At 46.6% G+C, this 20206-nt stretch overlaps 7 protein-coding genes across 7 annotated transcripts; 2 read left to right on the top strand and 5 right to left on the bottom strand.

The window, feature by feature from the left end:
- Window positions 1-368: 368 nt before the first annotated feature.
- N7446_002631 (NAD-dependent epimerase/dehydratase family protein) lies at window positions 369-1274 on the bottom strand (the record flags this gene model as incomplete). Its single annotated transcript, XM_058511380.1, has 1 exon — window positions 369-1274. One exon carries the CDS (start codon window positions 1272-1274, stop codon window positions 369-371), a length of 906 nt encoding a protein of 301 aa, XP_058376916.1.
- A 1838-nt stretch (window positions 1275-3112) lies between these two features.
- On the top strand, window positions 3113-4198 carry N7446_002630 (5'-methylthioadenosine/S-adenosylhomocysteine nucleosidase family protein; the record flags this gene model as incomplete). Its single annotated transcript, XM_058511379.1, has 1 exon — window positions 3113-4198. The coding sequence occupies one exon, from the start codon at window positions 3113-3115 to the stop codon at window positions 4196-4198; it is 1086 nt and encodes a 361-aa protein (XP_058376915.1).
- Window positions 4199-6428: 2230 nt separating this feature from the next.
- On the bottom strand, window positions 6429-8917 carry N7446_002629 (Zn(II)2Cys6 transcription factor; the record flags this gene model as incomplete). Its single annotated transcript, XM_058511378.1, has 7 exons — window positions 6429-6929; window positions 6979-7381; window positions 7429-7532; window positions 7585-7678; window positions 7859-7906; window positions 7962-8777; window positions 8832-8917. The coding sequence occupies 7 exons, from the start codon at window positions 8915-8917 to the stop codon at window positions 6429-6431; spliced, it is 2052 nt and encodes a 683-aa protein (XP_058376914.1).
- Window positions 8918-10054: 1137 nt separating this feature from the next.
- N7446_002628 (putative MFS transporter) lies at window positions 10055-11612 on the top strand (the record flags this gene model as incomplete). Its single annotated transcript, XM_058511377.1, has 3 exons — window positions 10055-10222; window positions 10278-10414; window positions 10469-11612. The coding sequence occupies 3 exons, from the start codon at window positions 10055-10057 to the stop codon at window positions 11610-11612; spliced, it is 1449 nt and encodes a 482-aa protein (XP_058376913.1).
- Window positions 11613-12541: 929 nt separating this feature from the next.
- Window positions 12542-13303, bottom strand: N7446_002627 (SGNH/GDSL hydrolase family protein; the record flags this gene model as incomplete). The annotated part of the gene is made up of 1 exon (XM_058511376.1): window positions 12542-13303. The coding sequence occupies one exon, from the start codon at window positions 13301-13303 to the stop codon at window positions 12542-12544; it is 762 nt and encodes a 253-aa protein (XP_058376912.1).
- A 316-nt stretch (window positions 13304-13619) lies between these two features.
- On the bottom strand, window positions 13620-14657 carry N7446_002626 (proline racemase family protein; the record flags this gene model as incomplete). Its single annotated transcript, XM_058511375.1, has 1 exon — window positions 13620-14657. The coding sequence occupies one exon, from the start codon at window positions 14655-14657 to the stop codon at window positions 13620-13622; it is 1038 nt and encodes a 345-aa protein (XP_058376911.1).
- A 3038-nt stretch (window positions 14658-17695) lies between these two features.
- On the bottom strand, window positions 17696-19813 carry N7446_002625 (uncharacterized protein). Its single transcript, XM_058511374.1, has 2 exons — window positions 19634-19813; window positions 17696-19558 (listed from the first exon to the last, which is right to left on the bottom strand). The coding sequence occupies exons 1-2, from the start codon at window positions 19733-19735 to the stop codon at window positions 17768-17770; spliced, it is 1893 nt and encodes a 630-aa protein (XP_058376910.1). The 5' UTR covers window positions 19736-19813; the 3' UTR covers window positions 17696-17767.
- Between the last annotated feature and the right edge of the window lie 393 nt (window positions 19814-20206).

Genomic DNA, 20206 nt, shown 5'->3' with positions numbered 1-20206 from the left:
TGAAGCGTCATCCTGAGCTATTGCACCTACCAAATAACGGAGATACGCTAGAATTACTACTTAATGCTGCGCAAGAAGCATGGGAAACGCTAGACATTGAGGTCTTTGAGCATCTCTCCGAGACTATGCCACATAGGGTAGCTGATGTTATTAAATATGAAGGCTGGCATACTAGCTATTAAATTGAATTGAATTCCTAAGGTTTCTGCCAGGCAGTATTAAGAAGTGGGTCTCGGGGCGAAGTATCGGAGGTCAAATACTTATGAAACACCACTGTATATCTGAGCCGAGACATATCAACTCTCTATTCTATAGAGTCGGTGTAGTCCGTACTCCAATTGTGAAATAAATCTCACTCTCTTATTCTCTTATTCATAGTACTTCATCCAATGATGCTCTTCCTTGAACCCAAGAACCTCCTTGATCTTCCGGTTACTGATAGGTGCCTCTCTGGCCCCCAACTCTCGCGTAATTGGAATACCGGGGCAAATCCGAGCAAGGAAATCCGCCGTCCGCTCGTAATTCGTAATTTCGTCATTGATAGCATTGAAGATCTGGAACCCAAGGCCATTCTTCTGCACTGCAAGGTCACACATCTGACCAAGATCGCGTGCATCAATGTAAGCCCAGCCATGCGCCGCCCACTTCTCAGGCGTCTCAACATAAGAGCGGAACATGGCCTCCTTGTACTCCTCCGGCGCGACAATACGCCCGATTCGCAGAACGTAGATGTCACTCCCGTACCGACGGGAAAAGCCGCGGGCAACGCGCTCCCCACACACCTTGGAGATGGCGTATGTATCCATGGGGTTGGCGTCGACTGTTTCCTCCACTGGAAAAGAAGGGTAATCCACGTCACCCTCCGCGTAGGAAACGCCGTAGACAGTGACTGAGCTGGCGATGATAATCTTCTTGATGTTGAGGCGGGATGCCGCCTCGATTATGTTATACGTTGCCAGGGTGTTGCAGCGGAAAGTCTCTTCGTCCGGGGCGATCATGTTGCGTGAATATCCCGCCAGGTGAATGACTGCGTCTGGAATGAGTCCGAGTGGCTCGCGGAATGGCTCTGACAGGTGGAAATGAGAGCCTAGGGCGCTGTATACTTGGCCGCTGTTGGTCAGTTCGACCTTTAGCGTGTGCACTCTGCCCTCCAGATCCGCTGGCAGAGGGATCAGGTCAAGGTTGAGGATGTCATGGCCTTGATCGAGGAGATATCTGATAATGTGCTGCCCAGCTTTACCGGAGCCACCGGTGACCACGATGCGTTTGCCCATGGTGTCTGGGGGAATGGCGGGGATTGCGGGGTATATTTGAGATGTGTAGCTCCAGAGGAATTGATGTTGAGAGAGATGTGGATGCTAGTCTTGGAACAGGTAGATAATATTTCCTTTAGGATAACCAACGTATTCCCCAAGATTCGAAACCAATGTATTCGCATTCGCCGGACGTGGAGCAGGAGCCGGAATGTGACTTCCCGAGGTCTTCGGCCCGACAGCGATGGAACGAAAGATTCCGGGTGGATAAAGAGATAGCCATTCTATTTTATTTATTCCTGTATAAGATGGAAAGTACAGTATATTTTATGCATGATCAAATTAAGCTATGGCTTACCCACGCTAATATACCTTCGTCGGAGATGCATATGATCCCGAGTCACGTTCGCTCGGCGACTGGGTATGATGGGACAAAAAGACTTGAGGTTATCAGCCAGGACATTTAGATGAGAATAAACACAGTGTTGCCACTATAAGTCAAACACCTTTCGTTACTTCCGCTTCAGTCCTTAAAAACATGCCTTGTGGTTGATTGCTTAGCGGTAACTTTAGAACCCACTGCCCTCATTCTTTCAGAATATCTTCGATTTCGACGAAGCGAGCGAGATAGAGATATTATGACGCTGATAATTAAGGCATCTCAGATAGGAAGGAGCTAAGTACGCAGAGTAATCGGAGGACTGCATGAACATAGGAGAGCTGCATATGCATAGTCGTAACAGCTTCCCTCTCAGGTTGAATGCTAACAAGTGCGGTCTGAATTTATTCATAAACAGACCCCTCCAAACTTTGACTGCTTCCCAAACCATATACAGTACTCATACTGCTCTGGAGCGATAAGTATAAGCCACTGTTATTGGTCTTGGACTATGCATGGTTCACTTGATAGGGAAGTGGGATGCGTCATTAGATAGCCGGTCGAGGGACAGCCATGTTTTTGCTACAGATAGTAATTCCTACTAACTATTACCACAGTTGTAGAGTAGTAGATCTAAATCGAAACTATACTTAACTATTTATATATGTCCTATCCATTCAACTTAACAGTAAGCACATCGTTTTAGAACCAAGTATGTCCCATGAAGCTTAATAAGGCATCTCGTTTATTTGCATTCCTCTACTCCATTTTTGCCTAATTTATACTTCTCAATTCAAAGGGATTTTTCGCAGTACTACTGCTGATACTAAAAGGGTCCACTAAACAGGGATTGTCCCTTTAGCGGCTATATGGTTCCATACGCGCCCTTCTATTCTGTAAACATGCTTAGCGTGCAACTGAAGAAGGTTCTATTCTTGAAAATTTCCTCTTGAGACGAAACTAGACCTGTGAGACCCGACCAGAGAACAAAGGGCAGGCAAGAGGAGGTACGTTATGAGACCTAGTTCTTCGAGTCGAAGGCCCTCCTATAACGGTCATCCTAGGCCTAACTCGGCTTTAGACATGTAGGGGCCAGCCAATAGTGTTGCGCTGCGGAGGTGGATTCAGTGGTTTCGTCCTCACCTCCAGTGAAGAGGGATCCCATTGGCTCACTTTCGAAATACCTTCACACCTTTTGTGGCTGTGCGGCTACCAGTATGTGGCTGCAGCAGGTAGCCTCACTCACACAGGAAACCCCCACCTTACAAAGCCCTCCTTTCCAGTCTCAGAACGCTGATCTGACAAGTCACCGAGTACAGATATCTTTGCAAAAAAGTGAGTTTGGCGAATTGTGAAACAGAAAATGAAGGATAGATGAGTGGGAGTATGAAGAGGATGAGTGAAGGGCTAACCGTTTCTCACTGTCCAGGCTCAACGTCAGCCTATCACCGCGAGACCGAGAATACTACGTCGCTAAGAGATGAAACGAAACCGACCCCAGCCCGATGATTTCCATATAGGATGGATTACTGCTCTGCCGATTGAATTCACCGCCGCTCGGATGATGCTGGATGAGGAATACGAGAGTGAGGACGAAACTTCGAACGATTATACCATAGGGCGCATAGGGCACCATAATATTGTCTTGACGTGTTTGCCAGCAGGTCAGATTGGAACAACAGCTGCTGCAACAGCTGCAGCTCAGATTAGCTCCAATTTTCCGTTAAAATTCGGGCTCTTAGTTGGTATTGGAGGTGGGGTTCCAACTGAAGAGACAGATATTCGACTTGGGGATGTGGTTATCAGTCAACCAAATGGTGAATATGGAGGTGTCGTTCAACACGACCTTGGAAAGGCTACTGCCGGAGGGAAATGGAAACGAACTGGATATCTCAATGCACCTCCAGAAGCGCTACTCAAGGCAGTTAGCAAAATGAGGTCAGATAAAATGATGGGAAAAGCCTTAATCCATCAATATCTTCCATCGCCATCTCACTTCCCAATGTTTGATCGTGCCAAGGCTGGACGTGATGTTCTTTTTCTCCCTAACTATGATCATGTGAATGGACCAACATGCAATGAATGCCGCCAGGATATGATTATTGATCGGAGTCTTCGTGGTACTGATGAGGGTATTGAGGCTCATTACGGCACGATAGCCTCTGGAAACCAGGTCATCAAGGATGCACATACCAGGGATAAGCTAAGTGCCGAACTTGGTGGTGTGTTATGCTTCGAGATGGAGGCAGCAGGCTTGATGAATAGCCTTCCATCTCTTGTCATTCGGGGGATCTGCGACTATGCTGATTCTCACAAGAATAAGACGTGGCAGCCATTTGCAGCAGTCACGGCAGCAGCATGTGCAAAACAAATATTGTCAATTTTGCCACGATCTTCAGTTTTGAAATCCCCGCTGGCTCAGGGGCAATTAGCCGAGCAGATCTCATTCAGAGATTTAGTTGTCCTGAACGATGCTTTGGGGAATAAACACGTTTTCTCCTTGCGGTTCGTTCCATCTACAGAGGTTGAAATTTCTTGGTGGCCTTTGCTGATACTCGCATGCTGACCATTCTCTTCAGGTTTTCGTTAATATACTGAAGTCTCTCTTCACTGGCGTAGGCTCTCAAAAGATTGAAAGAAGTGAATGGCTCTTACAAGACCATCATAGCAAAAGGGTTCTGGATCTCAATAAGCCATGGCTGAAACTGGTGAAGGTATGCATTTATTACTGGAATTGAACTACCTATAGCTAATCCATATAGCCCGGTCAGGTCCTCGATATGAGTATGATATTTAGACAGCGTCATGTAACATCGCAATGTCCATGGTGCAAGTCTGAGAGTAGGAGCCCTCCAGACGTCCCCGTGGAATGGTACGCCCCTCTATGAATATCCGAATGGTGAAGTAGCCTAATCCTCAATAGCAAGAAATGCGGAAGGACATTTCACCGAATTGAAGAAATCAACGAAATTGACATCCAAGATAGTAATGCGAGGCGGCCATCACCATCACTCTCATCAGCGCCGAAAACTACTCATATATCACATGCACTATCTCCCAAACCCAAGTCTATGAAACATCGAGATGAGAATGCAGATATAAGCCTATATACTCGTGTACAAGTCATCAACACCCGCTTTCGCCCAAGGGCATTGGGACGAGCTAAGAGTGCGGTACGCCAACTTATTCTCACACAACAAGAGCTGAATGACAGGGGTGCTCTTGGAGAATACCTTGCAAACTTATTCCACGGCCTCTCTGAGGAAGATTGTCTGGATGCCTTAACTGAGTGTGGTATCCAACAGCAGGAAATAGTAGGTCTTGGATCGACTGGTGCCCCTCCAGAAATTTCTTCCTTGTCGAGCACTGACTCAAAACCCAACAAAAAGTCCAAGGACTCTGTGTCGCTGTCTACGCGATTATCGCGCACATCTTCCGCCAGCAAAATATCCTACCCACAGGATTCTTCTGATAATCAAAGAACGGAACCTTCCCTCAATCCAAGTTCCCAGCCACTGCATAAGAGGACAAAAAGCGAGGAGGCTCGGGAAGCAACGTTCGCGTCTCTACAGAGAGCTTTGAATGCAGCAGTTGCGGCTCGAGATCGAGAATTGAGGTGAAATATACACCAACCTTCAACCTTTACAGTACCTCTCAGAACACTGCCTATTAGTTTACATTAATTAAGCATAAGAATAGCCTCCCCTAAAGATCGTGGGGCTCCAATATAGACAACCAGTGGATTGATGATCTACTAGGAAGAAGCAGCCACTCGGCGGGACACCATTTTCCACCATATAATAACAGAAATATTATGTTATCATTATTATGTCATAGAGACCTGGTTGCCTCTTAGACACTGTCTTTCTTGCTTCTGCCGCCTGGAAATTGGGCGGAGCTTTCTAGACAGAGCGCCCGGGTAAACCAGAATTCCCAATCCACCAGATCCTCGTTCTCGCTTCCATGTACAGCAGAATTCAGAATTGTAGTGGGCTGTATAACAGGACAGGGGCTTGTCAACTGCGTAAGGAAGATGTAAATAGAGGGCAACTATTTCTCAGGGATAAGCCACCCAAAGGGACAGTGCTAGCCCAGGGTAGTGCCCCCATAGGGGATTTCTCCTTTGGGATAGGAACCCCAAGGGGGAATTTCCCCTCGAGTGTCAACCATTAAGCTAACACCACGGAAGGTCATTGCCTGTGGTTTATCGAGGCACTATCCATCCATAAAGCTCGAAAAAGCTCTCTATGTAGAGTTATATGTCAGCTGTTACACCCAGGTACGAAGAGACAGGTAGTCAACTAACGTAGTGGCATTCGACGAAGCAACTAAGCATGAGTAAAGAAGAAGAGGACGCTGGGGAACGAGAGATCTAACTAAATAACTAACTTACAAGCTGGATGCCTGGCACCGCAGGCATCCATCAGGCATCAGACAGCCTCTCACACGAGTCGTCACATCAGCTTCTGTATAGAGAGGTTCCTACAGAGGGCGAATATTATCAGCGACATATGTTGTGCCATGTTCTCTTGGACAGCTAATCATTTTCTGACTCTCTTTTTCTCCGTTAAAACCAACCAGCTGGAATTTTTCCAATTTTTGAACATGTTATCGCGAGCGCGACTGACTTATTGTAAGCTGAAATATTGGGATATCCATACTCAACACTATCGACTACGGCCACAAATCAAAATGGAACTATCTGAAGAAATTGTGGTCAGAGTCGACTTACTGAGAGAAGACTAAACATAATCTGACCCGGAGCTGAGGTAAGTATCTATCATTATCTCTAGAGGTCACTGGTATTGACCAGTATCATCCGGGAAGAAATGACCCAATTCACCTAAGCCGGTCAAAACGAGTGAGTCAAACTCGCTCCATCCTGTCATATCCGCAAGATATGATGCTGGGCTATGGTCCTGGACAAAATTTGGAATCCACTCTGGAGATGCTAGGTGCTCATAGTTCCTCATGCTGTCAGTGGCCTGTGCGGCAGACACGCTGCCAGACTCGAAATGATCAGTCTGTGCAGGGTCTCCACATGCATGCCCAATTCCACCAACGGCAGTAAAAGTAGATGAAGAGCTTGTCAATCGCAATGCCTCCTTGCGTAGCTCTTCAAGCACCACGACGTATCGCTGTGGAAATGACGCCAGAGTGCCACATTGGGCCAGGTCCTTTTGTGCCTCTTCACCCATCTGCAGGTATTGACTCAGATACTGTGCTGGAGTGGAACGATGCTGAATCACATAGACGTATAGAACCACAATGGCACAGAAGACGTAGTAATGCGTAAACTAAAACGAATCAGTGACTGATTCCAACCGAACAGGGCTATGCCTTTACCCAAAAAGACCGATACATCCGCTTTGACCTGCAAAGCTCCTTGAACAAGCCTGCTATTTTGGAAGCAGCCTGCAGACATTTCTCCACGTTTGTTTGTATATCCTGCTGCAACTGTGAATGTGTGTGACCAGAACGCCTTCCTAGTGATGCTAGGTTTCGCAGCAAGAATGGTCTGTAGAGTAGAATCTCTGCATGAGCAAATGCTAGATTGAGGACGTTGTACTGTCTCTGGTATGTTGGCTGAAGAAGTTCGATGTTGGAAGTTTCGAGAAACGGGCCAATGCCAATTCGCCATTCTGCGAGGCTCGAACCATACTTTTGTGCGATGACTGCTTGGGCCTCGAGGTTCTTTTTCTTGAGACCATATAGCTCTTTCAAAACTCCACTGATTATTCTCACGAGTCTGGAGATTGGTTAGTGGATAGAAAGAAAATAGTTGAGGTTTCTCACTTTGCGTGAAATACAGGCGCTAGCATTACGCTTTGCCCAGGAGAAAAGGCTGGCAGAATGGCACTTGTTGTAATCTGGAGATCACTTGCGCATGCTGGTAGATCCTAAGAACATGTGAGCCGATATATGTTGCGGTAGTAACATTCCAAAGCTCACTTGGTCAATATCTTCATCGTGAAAGATCTTTGGGCGACCCAGTGCCGCACTGAGGTAAATGTCCAAGCTGTATGCACACCAGAAGACCCGCTTCCTACATTCACTTTCAATATGATCGGATATAGCTTCACGTCGCCATCGTCTATGAAGACCAATCGCAAGGGCAAGGCGTCCAGTAGTACCGAAGAGACTCCAACAGTGGTTCACTCGTGACTCGGATAATAGATAGAAACATTGTGCTAGGCGGGCTTGAATGCTTGCAAGCCTTACTGACCCAGTTTCTTTCAATAAATGGTTTTCAGATGCGGCGAAGTACACATTGCTTTGTGAGTATGTTAGCCAGTTGCGCAAATACTACTGTGGGATAGCTTAGATACCTCTTGACAGACTGACCAACAGCTGGGCCCTGGTTAGAAAGGTATTGCTTTCCTTGAACCATGACCATCAACAACAGAGCCTTGACTGCCTGGCTAAGTGAATCATCTGATCCATGCACATCCGAGTAGAATGTATCGAGCCATGTTTCGATCGTAGCTTGATGAAGGAAACGGTGGGTTGGAAATGCAAAGTCAAAGTACCGATTCACAAGCATCTTAGCTTCATTTTTTGGTGGAAGTACTAAGAAATGCGAATCGTGTTTTGGCAAAGGTGCATCGCCAAAGTTGAATATGGGCCCATTCGAGAAAACGGCCACATTCTCGTGGATGCGCTTCTGGACTCGGAGTAAAAACGATACCCCAGAAGATGGTCCAACATAATGCCCCTCTAAGTCTGTTTGATTTGGCTCTGGAGAGTTACGCGACGAGATTGCTTCGTCGCCTTCTTCTCCCTGTAGAGCGGCGAGATGGGGATTAGGCTGTCGGGTATCATGACCCAGGCTGTACCGTGCATGATTCTGATCTGCAACTCTAGCATGAGCAAGCAATGGAGAAGCAGCTGTGGGTAGAGATATTTCTTTTGTGGAGATGATTGATCGCTCTGACGACTGCTGTTTACTGTCCAATTTCTCAGACTCAGTGTTGGTAGTCGACTTAGCAGTTATTAGTGGCGACTGTAAGCTAGAAATTCCGTGGTGCTCCAGGAGGGGAATTTCGGTCTTTTTGCCCCTCGTGTAGTCTGCATTATATTCACAATTTGCCCCTGACTGAAGGCACAGTGAACAGGGAAGGGTTCCAGAACAGCGCAGCTTCTTCCTGCGCACCATGTCAGTATATTAAAACCAGTGATAGATAAAGGAGCGAATCTACCGCTTGCATGCGTCACAAGCACGTGTTACTCGCACACGCTCTTTGCCGCGTCCGCGTCGGCGCTTGTTAGGATATTCGTCGGACATCATGTCAATAAGGGAACTAACATGACAATTTTAGATGCACCAATCAGATAGCTTAGGTTAAACGCAAGACGAAGTTGGGTAAAAGAGAAGAAATGCCATGAAGTGATCATCTGGGGTAAGTCAGCCCCGCATGTGGGCTATTTGCCTCGTTTATAAGGCTTTAATGTAACTATTACTTGCTTCGAGTAACTACATACAGCCGTCGTCAAGACAGGGTTTATAAGGGAGTCCTTTCAACCGTTATTAGATAACTCAACTAGAAAGACCACTTTATATATAGCTTGCGTCAGGATTTTGTCCTAATGGATCCGATTACACTTGGCAACCCCATGGCAATAAGGAAAATAGAACGAAGACAAAGATCTGCATTAGACATTATTCATTGAGTTTTACAAGCAAGATCTTGTTTATCCTATGTATCTATTACTGGGCTTTACTTATCTATCACAATCTTCTGAAATATACTTCAAGCCTGCATGCTGTATAAGCGACACTTGTGCTGTCTCGAGATACACATATCACGCATACAACACAGGAACCGCAGCTATTATATTGAGAATTAACAGATGAGCATACCTTCAACATGTCTATAAGCAATTTGTCTATCCACATCCCTTCGGGTTGAACCGACTGCGGGATGTTCGTGTCTCGGAAAAGCGACCGGAAAAGCAAACCCTAGATTAGACTAAGCGAGTCCCCGGGGATTTGCTATTCACACTTGGGAATATCGATTGGCGTTCGTATGCTATGAACTACTATGATTTCCCACCAAACGGAGCCTCGCGCCTAAATCCTACCTATGTTCGGATATCTATCTGTACGTGCTCAATATCTAGCACAGACTCGGATAACATCACGCAACTGCATTTTGTCACAGCAATGAGAGCATAGCGAAACCATCACGCACCCCGCTCCTTGGCATATCTTTGGTAAACTCTTGGCAAGGATACTTTAGCAAGTCTGAGTGGGCCAGCGCAGGCTTAGCTATCATGTACCCCGGATGTCAAAGACGTGGGGATATCCGGGGGAGCATAAGCTATATCTGTGACTACTTCCGAGTCCAGTAATAACATACTTCATTTTACATTTGATCACATCCAATACGCTGTCTCCCCGACAAAGTATCTCACAATCATAATGACAATGACCAAGGGCGATGTCGAGAAGAACGATAGCCATGTTGAGCACCTTGATTATATGGGGGATGGCCTCAAGACAAGCCCTCAATATGATCGATTTGGGTCTGCAGTAAAGTCCGACCCGAAAGAGATCGCTCTCGTCAAAAAGATTGATATTCATATGATGGTACTGCATGCTCCTATCTCATCTTCGCCGCACGACATTGTTAACAGTATCATAGCCAATCCTTTGGCTGATGTATTTTCTCAACTTTCTGGATCGGAATGCCATGGTCAACGGAAAACTCAATAGCTTGACCAAAGATCTCAATCTCCATGGATCTCAGTACAATACATGTGTTAGTATATTGTTCGTTGGGTAAGAAACAATCACCTCCCATTTCTGACACTCGGTCTCTCTAACGTAAAACAGCTATTTAGCTGGCCAAATTCCTTCGAATATGTTACTTAATCGCATCAAACCGGCATATTTCATGGCGGGATTCATGATGGCTTGGGCAATCGTTTCCACATTGACGTGCCTGGCCAAAGACTACCACGGAATGCTAGTTTGCAGACTTGTCCTCGGCTTCGTGGAAGCTCCTTTCTACCCAGGAGCCTTGTTCATGATTGCCCAATTTTACACCCGCAAAGAAGCACCAACACGTATGGCTATACTCTATACTGGAAACATGCTAGCCAGTGCTTTTTCCGGGCTCATCGCAGCCGGAGTATTTGCTGGTCTAGATCAAAAACATGGGCTTGCTGGATGGAGATGGCTATTCCTCATCCAGGGAATTGCCACGGTTGGAGTTGCCATTTTATCTGTTTTCCTTTTGCCTAATTCACCACTACAAACTCGCTGGCTTACACTCGAAGAGCGACAAATGGCACACGACCGCATCGCACGCGATACGACAGAGAAGAAAGAGGGCACTAGTACCTGGAGGGGACTCCGAGAGGCCTGTTCGGACTATCGGACTTGGATCTTTGCTATTATGTGCAATCTCCACTTGTCTGCGAACGGATTCAAGAACTTCATGCCTACTGTTGTGAAGACTCTCGGGTTCAACTCTACTATCACGCTAGTTCTCACCTGCCCACCTTATCTGATTGCGACATTTACTTCCGTTGCGGTGTCGTGGTCATCAGGCCGATTCAACGAGCGAACTTGGCATATTACCGTCTCTAAGGTGCTTGCAATTGTTGGATTTGCCCTTGCATGTGGCACTTTAAATATCGGCGCACGCTATTTTGCCATGATACTGTTTGTGGGCGCCACATACGGGGTGAACAACATCAACATTTCCTGGGTGGCCGCAACAGTTGGTCAGACGGACGAGAAGAAAGCAGTGGCTATTGCCCTGACAAACACGCTGGGGAATATTGCAAGTGTTTACACCCCTTACTTGTGGCCCGATAGTGATGCCCCACGTTTTTCAATGGCTATGTATTGTAGCATTGGATTCTCGGCCGGCGTGGTGATTCTGGCTTGGGTTATGAGAGTGATCCTCATGAAAGAAAACCGGAAGATTCGTGCGATTGACTCGGAAGTGATCAATCTTTATGCATATTGATATAGGGAATATTGGGATGTTCCATCTTGCAAACAATTTATTGATTTACAGTCTTTATTCATTCCAAAAAAATTTGTCTCTTGAATACCCACCATCAATGACAGATTTGGACATACTTCGTCTGGAAAACCTCAAAATCCACGAGTAGGAAGCCGATCTTAATTGAAAATTATGTTAAAGTCCCACTCAAAGCATAAATCTAAATCATGCGAACAAAGGTTCTTCTCCACCAGATCCCTCTCTCCAGAAGATAAAATTACCAAGCATGCTGGCATTCGACCAGCTAGATCATTTGTGTCATCGTCTTTGCCACGTGTGTACTCAACATGATCGGACGCACTTCCTTTGGAGACAGGCATAGTTTAAACGCGACTATGACTATTTCTACACACGTGTGAGACTGAAGTTGAAGCTCTTGGACGGCCGTTTAAGCTTGGCCAAGCCCTTGGCTCCTTTTTCTGTTTTGTACCCCCAGATTATGCTACACGACGAAGAGGTCATTGCGGGGTAAAGGGCTTAGGCGATGCATTTTCCTTACTTGGTCTCGGAAAAGCCCAAGGGGCATCGGATAAGGCGTGTTTGACCGCCGCAGTGCTGATCACGGGAGAACGCACAGGTACATACTTTAGGATGGTGACGATGCAGTCACGAAGAATCAAATTCGAGTCATCTATTCGGAGTGGGGTATCAATTGAGCAGAGTTTCCAGAAGGGGGGAAGAAAAGAAAACACCGCATTATGGTTCTGATGCAGAGGCCTGACGACTGCCTGGGAACAACAAGGTTGGCGTCGTCGTGCCTGGGCGAGAGTATCATGAATCTGTGTATGTGATCCGTCCCTTGGACGATCGTTTCGGCAATATGATGCGTACGAGATCATAACAACGATGCCCGGCTGGGACACGCCAGGCTGACCTCGAAACGTTCTGGTTCAGAGCAATGGTTTATTTGAGTCTCTCTGGATCCTCTCGAATAAGACATCTGCTACTGCCTTCATACCGTCAAGGTTCGGGTGAAGGAGTGGTCCGCCGTCAAACCCTCCGACCCAGGGTTCTTTGCTCCCAAGTGCGTGTCCCAGGCTAAGATCATGAATTGGGACTCTTTCGCACCAATCACATCTACTTTCAGTTGCAGCCAAATATGCATGTTGAAGGAGAGACGCAACTCTACTGTGGTGTGCGATCCTTTCCTGGTCGAAGGGAACATCCTGATCAGGTCGTGTGTCGGGTCCCAGAATAGCGAGGTATTCAACAAGGTAAATGCGAGCGTTTGGAGCCTGTTTGTGTACTTCATCGAGAACTCCACCTAATCTTTGTGCCAGTCCATCAAGCGTCAAGGGGTCTGGTAGTTGCATCGTCGCACCGCAAGCATCTGAAATCATGCCTCCAATGTAGTTTATGTCGTTTCCTCCTGCAGTGACAGTAATAATATCCGCGTCTCTGGGTAGGTTCGATAGTTGTGGCGGAAACACATCTTCGGAGAATGGAGCGGATTGGGGTTCGACCGTAATGTTGAGCAGAGTTGCGCCAGAGACTGAAAGATCGGTGAGTTCGGCGTTTAATCGTTGAGCCAGCAAGTGAGGATAATTTTGTCCTGATCGCATAGCGGCAAGAGGCTTGATTTGTGGGGGAATGTCGGGCCCGGCAGCAAATGAGCTGCCCAGGCTGGCAATACGTAGCTTCTTCTGATCCATGGTGGATATTGACAGGAGACTGGAGAGAAATGTTGGAAAATACCCGAGTTCTATTTCTAGGTGCCGATCAGGAAAAACATGAGGCCGATTCCGTGTCTTTCAACTGGTGAATTATAGATATCATGAAGGTAGGATTTGTACAAACATTGTTTCTCTTCTTTCAGTTCACGAGAAATACTCGCAGCCATAGTTTGAAGACAGAGGCAAACATATACGTACAATTCATGAGATTTCATATACGCTTTCCCAAGCCTCAGTCTCCATATCCAACTCCGATTTAGGGCCGGAGGCCCTTGGTCCTCCAGTCTACAGTCACCTAATTTGGTACCATCCGCCACTGGTCGCCAACCCTGAATCCTTCAGGGAAAGGGTCACTCGAATCAAGAACGATTTGCTTGAAGCTCGTGATCCAAGCTCGGCCAGCGACTGTTGGTAGGACAGCCTGATAGCCGCCCACCTTGGTTATGCCACGAATGTGGCTAGTGAACTCGGTTCCAATAATGCTGCGATGTTTGAAAATCTCTCCCTCCTTGAGTTGACCCCTTGCATGCAAAACGGCCATTCGGGCACAAGTCCCAGTCCCACATGGACTGCGATCAAATCTCCCTGGCGAGACAACAACAGTGTTGACAGCGACTTTACAACCATCTTCTATTGTCAGAGGCTCTGTGAACGCTAGAATACTGACACCCTTGATCCTGGGATTCTCAGGATGAACTGGGGTATAGGATGATTGGACTGCACGCTTTATACGCTCGCCCAAATCAACCAGCTGCGTGCTATACTGAGCCTCGACTTTCAATCCCACCGATGCGGCATCCACCAGCACATACATCATACCTCCCCAGGCGATATCAACAGAGACCTGCCCGATTCCAGGAACTTGGATTTTATAGTCAAGCTTGAAGACAAACGAGGGCACATTGTCGAATGCCACGCTTTTGCATTTCCCAGCCTCACATTTCGCAGTGACAACCACCAGGCCAGCGGCGGTATCCAGTGTCAATTCGGTGATTGGCTCTTTCATTGGAATCATACCGGTCTCCAAAAGCACAGTGGTAGTGCAGATGGTATTCGACCCTGACATTGGTGCGTATTCTTCGCTCTCCATGATCAAAAATCCGGCATCGGCTCGCGGATCGCACGGTGGTAAGATTAAATTCGTGTTCATCGAAGACCGGCCTCGAGGCTCGTTGAGCAACAGTTGACGTATGTTGTCTCTCTTGTTCAAAAAATAAACCAGTTTGTCGTACATCGTGTTGCCAGGAACATCAAGTACGCCGCCAGTGATCACATCACCGACTTCACCTTCGGCATGGCATCCAACAACTGACAATGTTCGGGAAAATGGCATCTTTTATGGCCCTTTGCGTTTGGAAGAGAGGAGATGGTAAAAGACGGAGTTATTGGTCTTTTTAAAACCCAACCCCGGACAATATATAGGTTTGAACTAATCAGCTGTTGAAAAGGGCGAGGCCTTTCTATCGATTTGTGATTTGCTGCATGGCTTCGTGTGGGGAAGCATAATTGCTTTTGTTATACCCTACGAAACCGAACTGCCTAGCCATGTTTGACGCTGGAAGCGCTACAAGCCTGGGGCTCTCCGCCCAATTTCCATAACATGTAACCCATCAACGTGGCTCAAAAAAAGAAAAAAGAAAATAGAAAAAAAAAAGAAGTACTTTCACGGGAAAAGAAACCCAATCTAACAATGGCGCCCCTAGCGCCAATCACCTCCTTCAAGTTCAACAAAGCAAGAGACCTAGGTCATAATTAAAAGTCGGTCAGACATCAGATCATAACTCAAACATTAGGGGACTTACAAGCTACATGTTTTGATATCCAAGAGTGACAAACACGCATAACATGCATATGCGGTAGGTCGAGCCAAACTTCTAAAACCCAGCAAAGTAATAGCCTTGGGAACACCGACTTAATTTCTTTGCACATTTGAAGTGGTCGATTGTCAAAATAGTATTCAGTAGGGGCAGCCGTTGAAGGCCTTGAGTTCAACTGTTGCAGGGACTCACTCAGTCTTGCACATACCCATGGATATCGGAATTCAAGAGCACTTTTGCTGGTGCAAAATTTAGTCTTCGATGTGTGGATAAATATTGCTAGTGCGTTTGCTCCAGTGGGTTTGAACTGCCATTTGATTCGATTCGATGTCGTTCAACCCAGCAACCCGTGGTCGGTTCATCCAGCATAGAATGCAGAAAAAGGCGATGATAATGCCACATTGACTTATGAGGACACCCATGCAGATATAGAAGGATAGCCCGTGGGTCTCCATCGTTGTAGTTCTAATCATAGTTTCAGATCGTAGATGGCTCTTTTTGACGATTGCAGAGAAGTGGGAAGAACAGAATAATGAAAGCATTCGCAATTGCATCGTCACCACTATAGGAATTCAGATTGACATTACGCCATAGCTAGGTAAATTCAATTCGTCTATCTATGCATGGAAGTGGATTTATAACGAATGCAATACTAGCTATTGAGGGGTTCGTAATATTGTCCTCAATGCACATAGAATGTAGAATGGCATAAGTGTGAATTTTAACTTGATCAATAGCTAATGACACCTGAAGATGGACTAGAAGAACGTATAAGGTTATCAATATGACCCCAACATATAGAGAAGGATCGCGGTCATGGTGACGGAGATAGAACTAGTCCTGATTCGGCGCCATATCTACCCATCCGTAAACCGGTCACGTGGCCGGTTACATTGTTTAGATATACATCCCCTCACCGTTACTTGGAACTGTACTTAAAATGGGCGTTAGTCTCTTGGGATGACAATGGGTTGAGCCCCTGTATGCCTTCAATATGGGAGCCAGATCCCGCCTCGGATGTTTGCCTTGTCGAAGGCGCAAAAAGAAGTGCGATGAAGCCAAGCCAACCTGTACAGCTTGCCAACGCAATTGCATAGGTTGTTTTTGGCCCAGCTCATTTTTTGAGAAGGAAGGCGTGGAGAGTGAATTGGGTTTCGGGCAAAATGTGTTGTTTGCGCAATCTTCAGCCATGGCCAATGCTGGGGCTATTGCTTCCGCCGAGATCCCCGTCTCGCTATTTCCTCTTGTCCTACCAGGATCAGTATCATCTGCTGGAGAGACTTGGATGATTCTCCACCATTACCTAAATGACACAGCAAACAGACTTGTTTGCTTACAAGACAGCGAGAATCCATTCCTTCATACGATATTTCCAGCTGCCTTGAATGACGAACTGTTGATGCATTCCGTCCTGGCACTTGCAGGGGTTCATTTAATGCGACGGCTTCCTCAAAATAATCCCAGTATACAGTCTTCCACTTGTCAAAGTTACGTTCGTGCATTGAAAAGCTTGAGGGTAGATTTGTCCCACATACTTAAAGATGACGGGCGCCGCAATGTCGATTCTGCGTTACGATCTCTTCTACTTGTTTTAATATTTTACCTTATCGAGGAAAGTGTTCGTTTTATCATGCTACAGATAATTATACGCTAACATACCACAGGCTACCCGGGGGAGCGACCATGAAGCAATGAAATCACACATGAAAGGCGCAAATTATCTAATGGCGTACATTTTGCGCTCCGATCCTAGCAGTATCCAGTCCAGTATGGGACTGTTTGTCACTGAGTTATATGCTTACAATGCTTGTCTCGCTTCTTTCACAGTTGATTGCCCGGCCCTAGCGACTTTGTGGCCTAATACACCAGCGACATCTCCACCCCAACAGGGCAATAGGGTTGGCATGCTATGTGGATGTGCTCATGATTTATTCACTTTCGTACCGAAAGTCTCAAAACTATTATCAGAGCCTGCAGGCAGCGCAACAGGATCTCAGAATGACGAATTTCAGATTGATGATAGGAGCCTTGTCGACGAATATTGGAGCATAAGGTCTCAAATATCGAGTTGGAAGCCCATGACCACCGAGTCTGATATTGCACTCGGCGCCGAACTTTACAAGCATAGTCTTCTTCTTTTGTTAGACGCCCGTTTCCAATCATTCAACGGCAGAGATGCTATTCGAAATACTTTTGAATATCTCAAATCCTTGTTTTTACGTCTGCCTTCCAACTCCCCAATTGCAACGACAGCGACATGGCCTTTGTTTGTCTTTGGAATGAATGCATATGGCTCCACTGAAAGAGACTTGGTTCGGCAATATATGAATTCTCTGATTAGAAATTTCGGAATGGGGATTATGGAGACTGCTCTCACCCAGTTGGAAAAATCATGGGAGAGGGGATCACATAAGGATATGTTGACTAGTTTTTTCTCAGACCGAAATGAGTTATTCTTAATCTGCTAAACCATATGTATATAACGTTAGATCAATGGAATTATGTCATAATTCGAGAAGAAATCTCCCAATGGATCCAACTTGATTAGCATACTAACGTTGAACGGTACGTGACATGTCTACGCAAACCAATTAACATAGGCATCAAGTACACCATCTCCCTATGCTTATCCCATGATCGTCTCCAAATGCAAATCCAACATGACATCCAGCCAAAACTCCTCCAATCCAGAGTCCGCGCGATCCCAAGTCTCGTTTATAACATTAGAAATTCGCTGCATTGGTAGCTTTGGAAGGATTATCGTAAGCTCAGACATCTTCATTTTGACTTTCCGTCTGGCTTGAGCAATATCAACATCCAAAGTATTCAAACTGGGAATTGCATTTGCGGCGGGACCTAATACAGACCCAGAAGAGAACACAAGATCACTGGAAATACAAGCCAGAATCACAGGCTGCATCACCTTAGTCCCAGATGTTGAAGGCAGTTGATCCAACAGAGATACAATGTGTAGTGCCAAGGTGTGTCTTGTGTCTTCGATCGAGAGTGATAACCAGTCTGCAGTAATTGGGAACAATAACAAAAATAGAGCCGGAATAGAGGGTTCGCCATCTGCCTCTTGATTGCTGCGCAGCCTTTCTTCCAAAATCTCCGGGAAAACGTGATAGATTTGTAAAAGTGCCGCACAGCGATATGCTTCGGCCAAAGTAAGGAAATGTGACGGGGGAGTGTTCATATCACCGATATCGACAGGGCCACAGTAAAATGAGAACCCAGAAAAGAGGATGTTTTGTTCAAGTTCCTCCGCCCTCTGTCTGAGATCCAGTTCTTCAGCCAAGCAGCTGAAGTCGACCAGGGTAGGATCGAGTGCCTGTGCTTGTTTCCGATGCGACGTTTTCGAGGCTCGAATCACTCTTGCAGTCCGATAGAAAAGACTCAATGAGTAGGTGAGAGATCCCGTCCATGGATGAGGAATTGCTTGTCCATCAACAAGGTAGATTGAGAGGTCTCCATCGCTGTTTTCCGTAGGGCTGTCCTCGTTCAGAATTGGCGAATCCTCGGCCACGAATGCAGCCAACAAGTTCCAATACAGCAGACACTGTTTGAAAAGTGGGTACTGTTTTGCTACGGCAAAGTTTGAACTTTTGCACCGGCGCTTCTGTTTCAGAAGATGCTCCTGGGCTGCTTTCAAATATGCCAAACCTAGGTCAGACGCATCGTGCCACCCAGTCGTGGATCCTAACATTAAGAGTGCCAGGAAAAACTCATCATCTCCCATGCGAGCTGTTCCTCCTCGTGCACTATTCTGTAGGCAGACGATCGCTTGTTGCTGGGTTTGTCTTCCGATGGCCCTCATACTTGGGAAATCATTTGCCAGTGATGCGGCTGACATGCTTTGGATGGTAAAGTAAATAGCTGCATTTCGACTCCAAAGTCGGCTGATAATTGTTCGGAATGGGTTAAGAGGACAGTCAAAGGATGACCATTGGTTGCAAACAGTACGAAAGTAATACTCGACCAGCATCGCTGGGAGCTGGATAAGGAACGAAGGAATCGATGTATTGGATAACTGCTTGCGCAAGATCGACAGACTGTTCTGCTCGTCATCGTTCTCTACCTCAATGCCAGGCAGCCCCGACTCGAGATTGAACCAAATATTTGTCGGGTCATCAAACTCTGGCAACTGGTCAAAGACAGAGGATCCGGTGGTGTCCAGCTGGTTCTGGTCGTCATTGGGAGAACGTTCCCTCTCAGGCTCCTGGGTTGGATTAGTCGCCTCAAAAGAATCGGTCGCTGTTGATTTGGGGGTCTCAGTCGGCGATGCTGTCTGAGTTGCCTCATGGGTATCATCTTTGAAGACATAGCGCCACTTTAAATCCTGCTTCTCATATCCAGGACACGTATGTCCCTTCTTGGAACATTCTTGACAACTTGGCTTCGTCTCATCACATCGGCGCTATACGAGGGTCAACTAGAAACATGAGGTCGGAAAGGAGAGGCAAATGACAGTGCCTCTTTCACTTCAACTTACTCGCCGCTGTTTGCACCTCTGACAACCCCCTTTGGACTTTGGCCTGCACCGATTTGGATTTTGTCTTTTCCTTGAAGTGGGGACTTCGTTTGCACTTTGCATCCTACTGTAATCAGCGAGACGTGAGTGAAATCGATGTTATCGAGAGTATGAACGCATAATGGAAAAGGCGGATCTCGGGCCGGCAACGACAGGCGAGCTTGGAAGGAGACACTATCGCCTCGACAAGCCCCGCGTCGGGATGCCAACCGATCCGATCACCTGACTAACCGCCGACTTCCAAGGCGAACGCTAGGGCAGTCCTGGAATCCCGATTGGTTTGATATAAGTGACTGGATTGTTGGGGCTTCGGCCGACGATGGTACTACCTATTTCGATCCCGCAGACTTTGGTCTCGTGATGTTATTTTGGTGTTGCTTCTCCACGCTAAGCCTAAACAGGAGCTATAACACGCCGTAGGCGGGTTTGTTCTCCTAATGGGACTCAACCCCCACGGCGCGCCGAATTCAGAGCTTGAATGATCTTTATCGAGAGTGATGTGACTAAACAAATAAAGTCTCACCCGCAACACCC

Source organism: Penicillium canescens, assembly GCF_028828765.1.
Source record: "Penicillium canescens strain IBT 15451 chromosome Unknown utg000002l_segment0_segment0, whole genome shotgun sequence".
NCBI classification, from domain to species: domain Eukaryota; kingdom Fungi; phylum Ascomycota; class Eurotiomycetes; order Eurotiales; family Aspergillaceae; genus Penicillium; species Penicillium canescens.
The sequence above is the reverse complement of the archived record's forward strand: the minus strand, read 5'-3'. Positions and strand labels throughout refer to the sequence as shown.

Coding starts and splice junctions, on each gene's coding strand:
- N7446_002625 (XM_058511374.1), bottom strand. CDS start 19,735: ATGCAAAGTGCAAACGAAGTCCCCACTTCAAGGAAAAGACAAAATCCA. Junction 19,559..19,633: donor AGAGGTGCAAACAGCGGCGA/GTAAGTTGAAGT, acceptor ACCCTCGTATAG/CGCCGATGTGATGAGACGAA.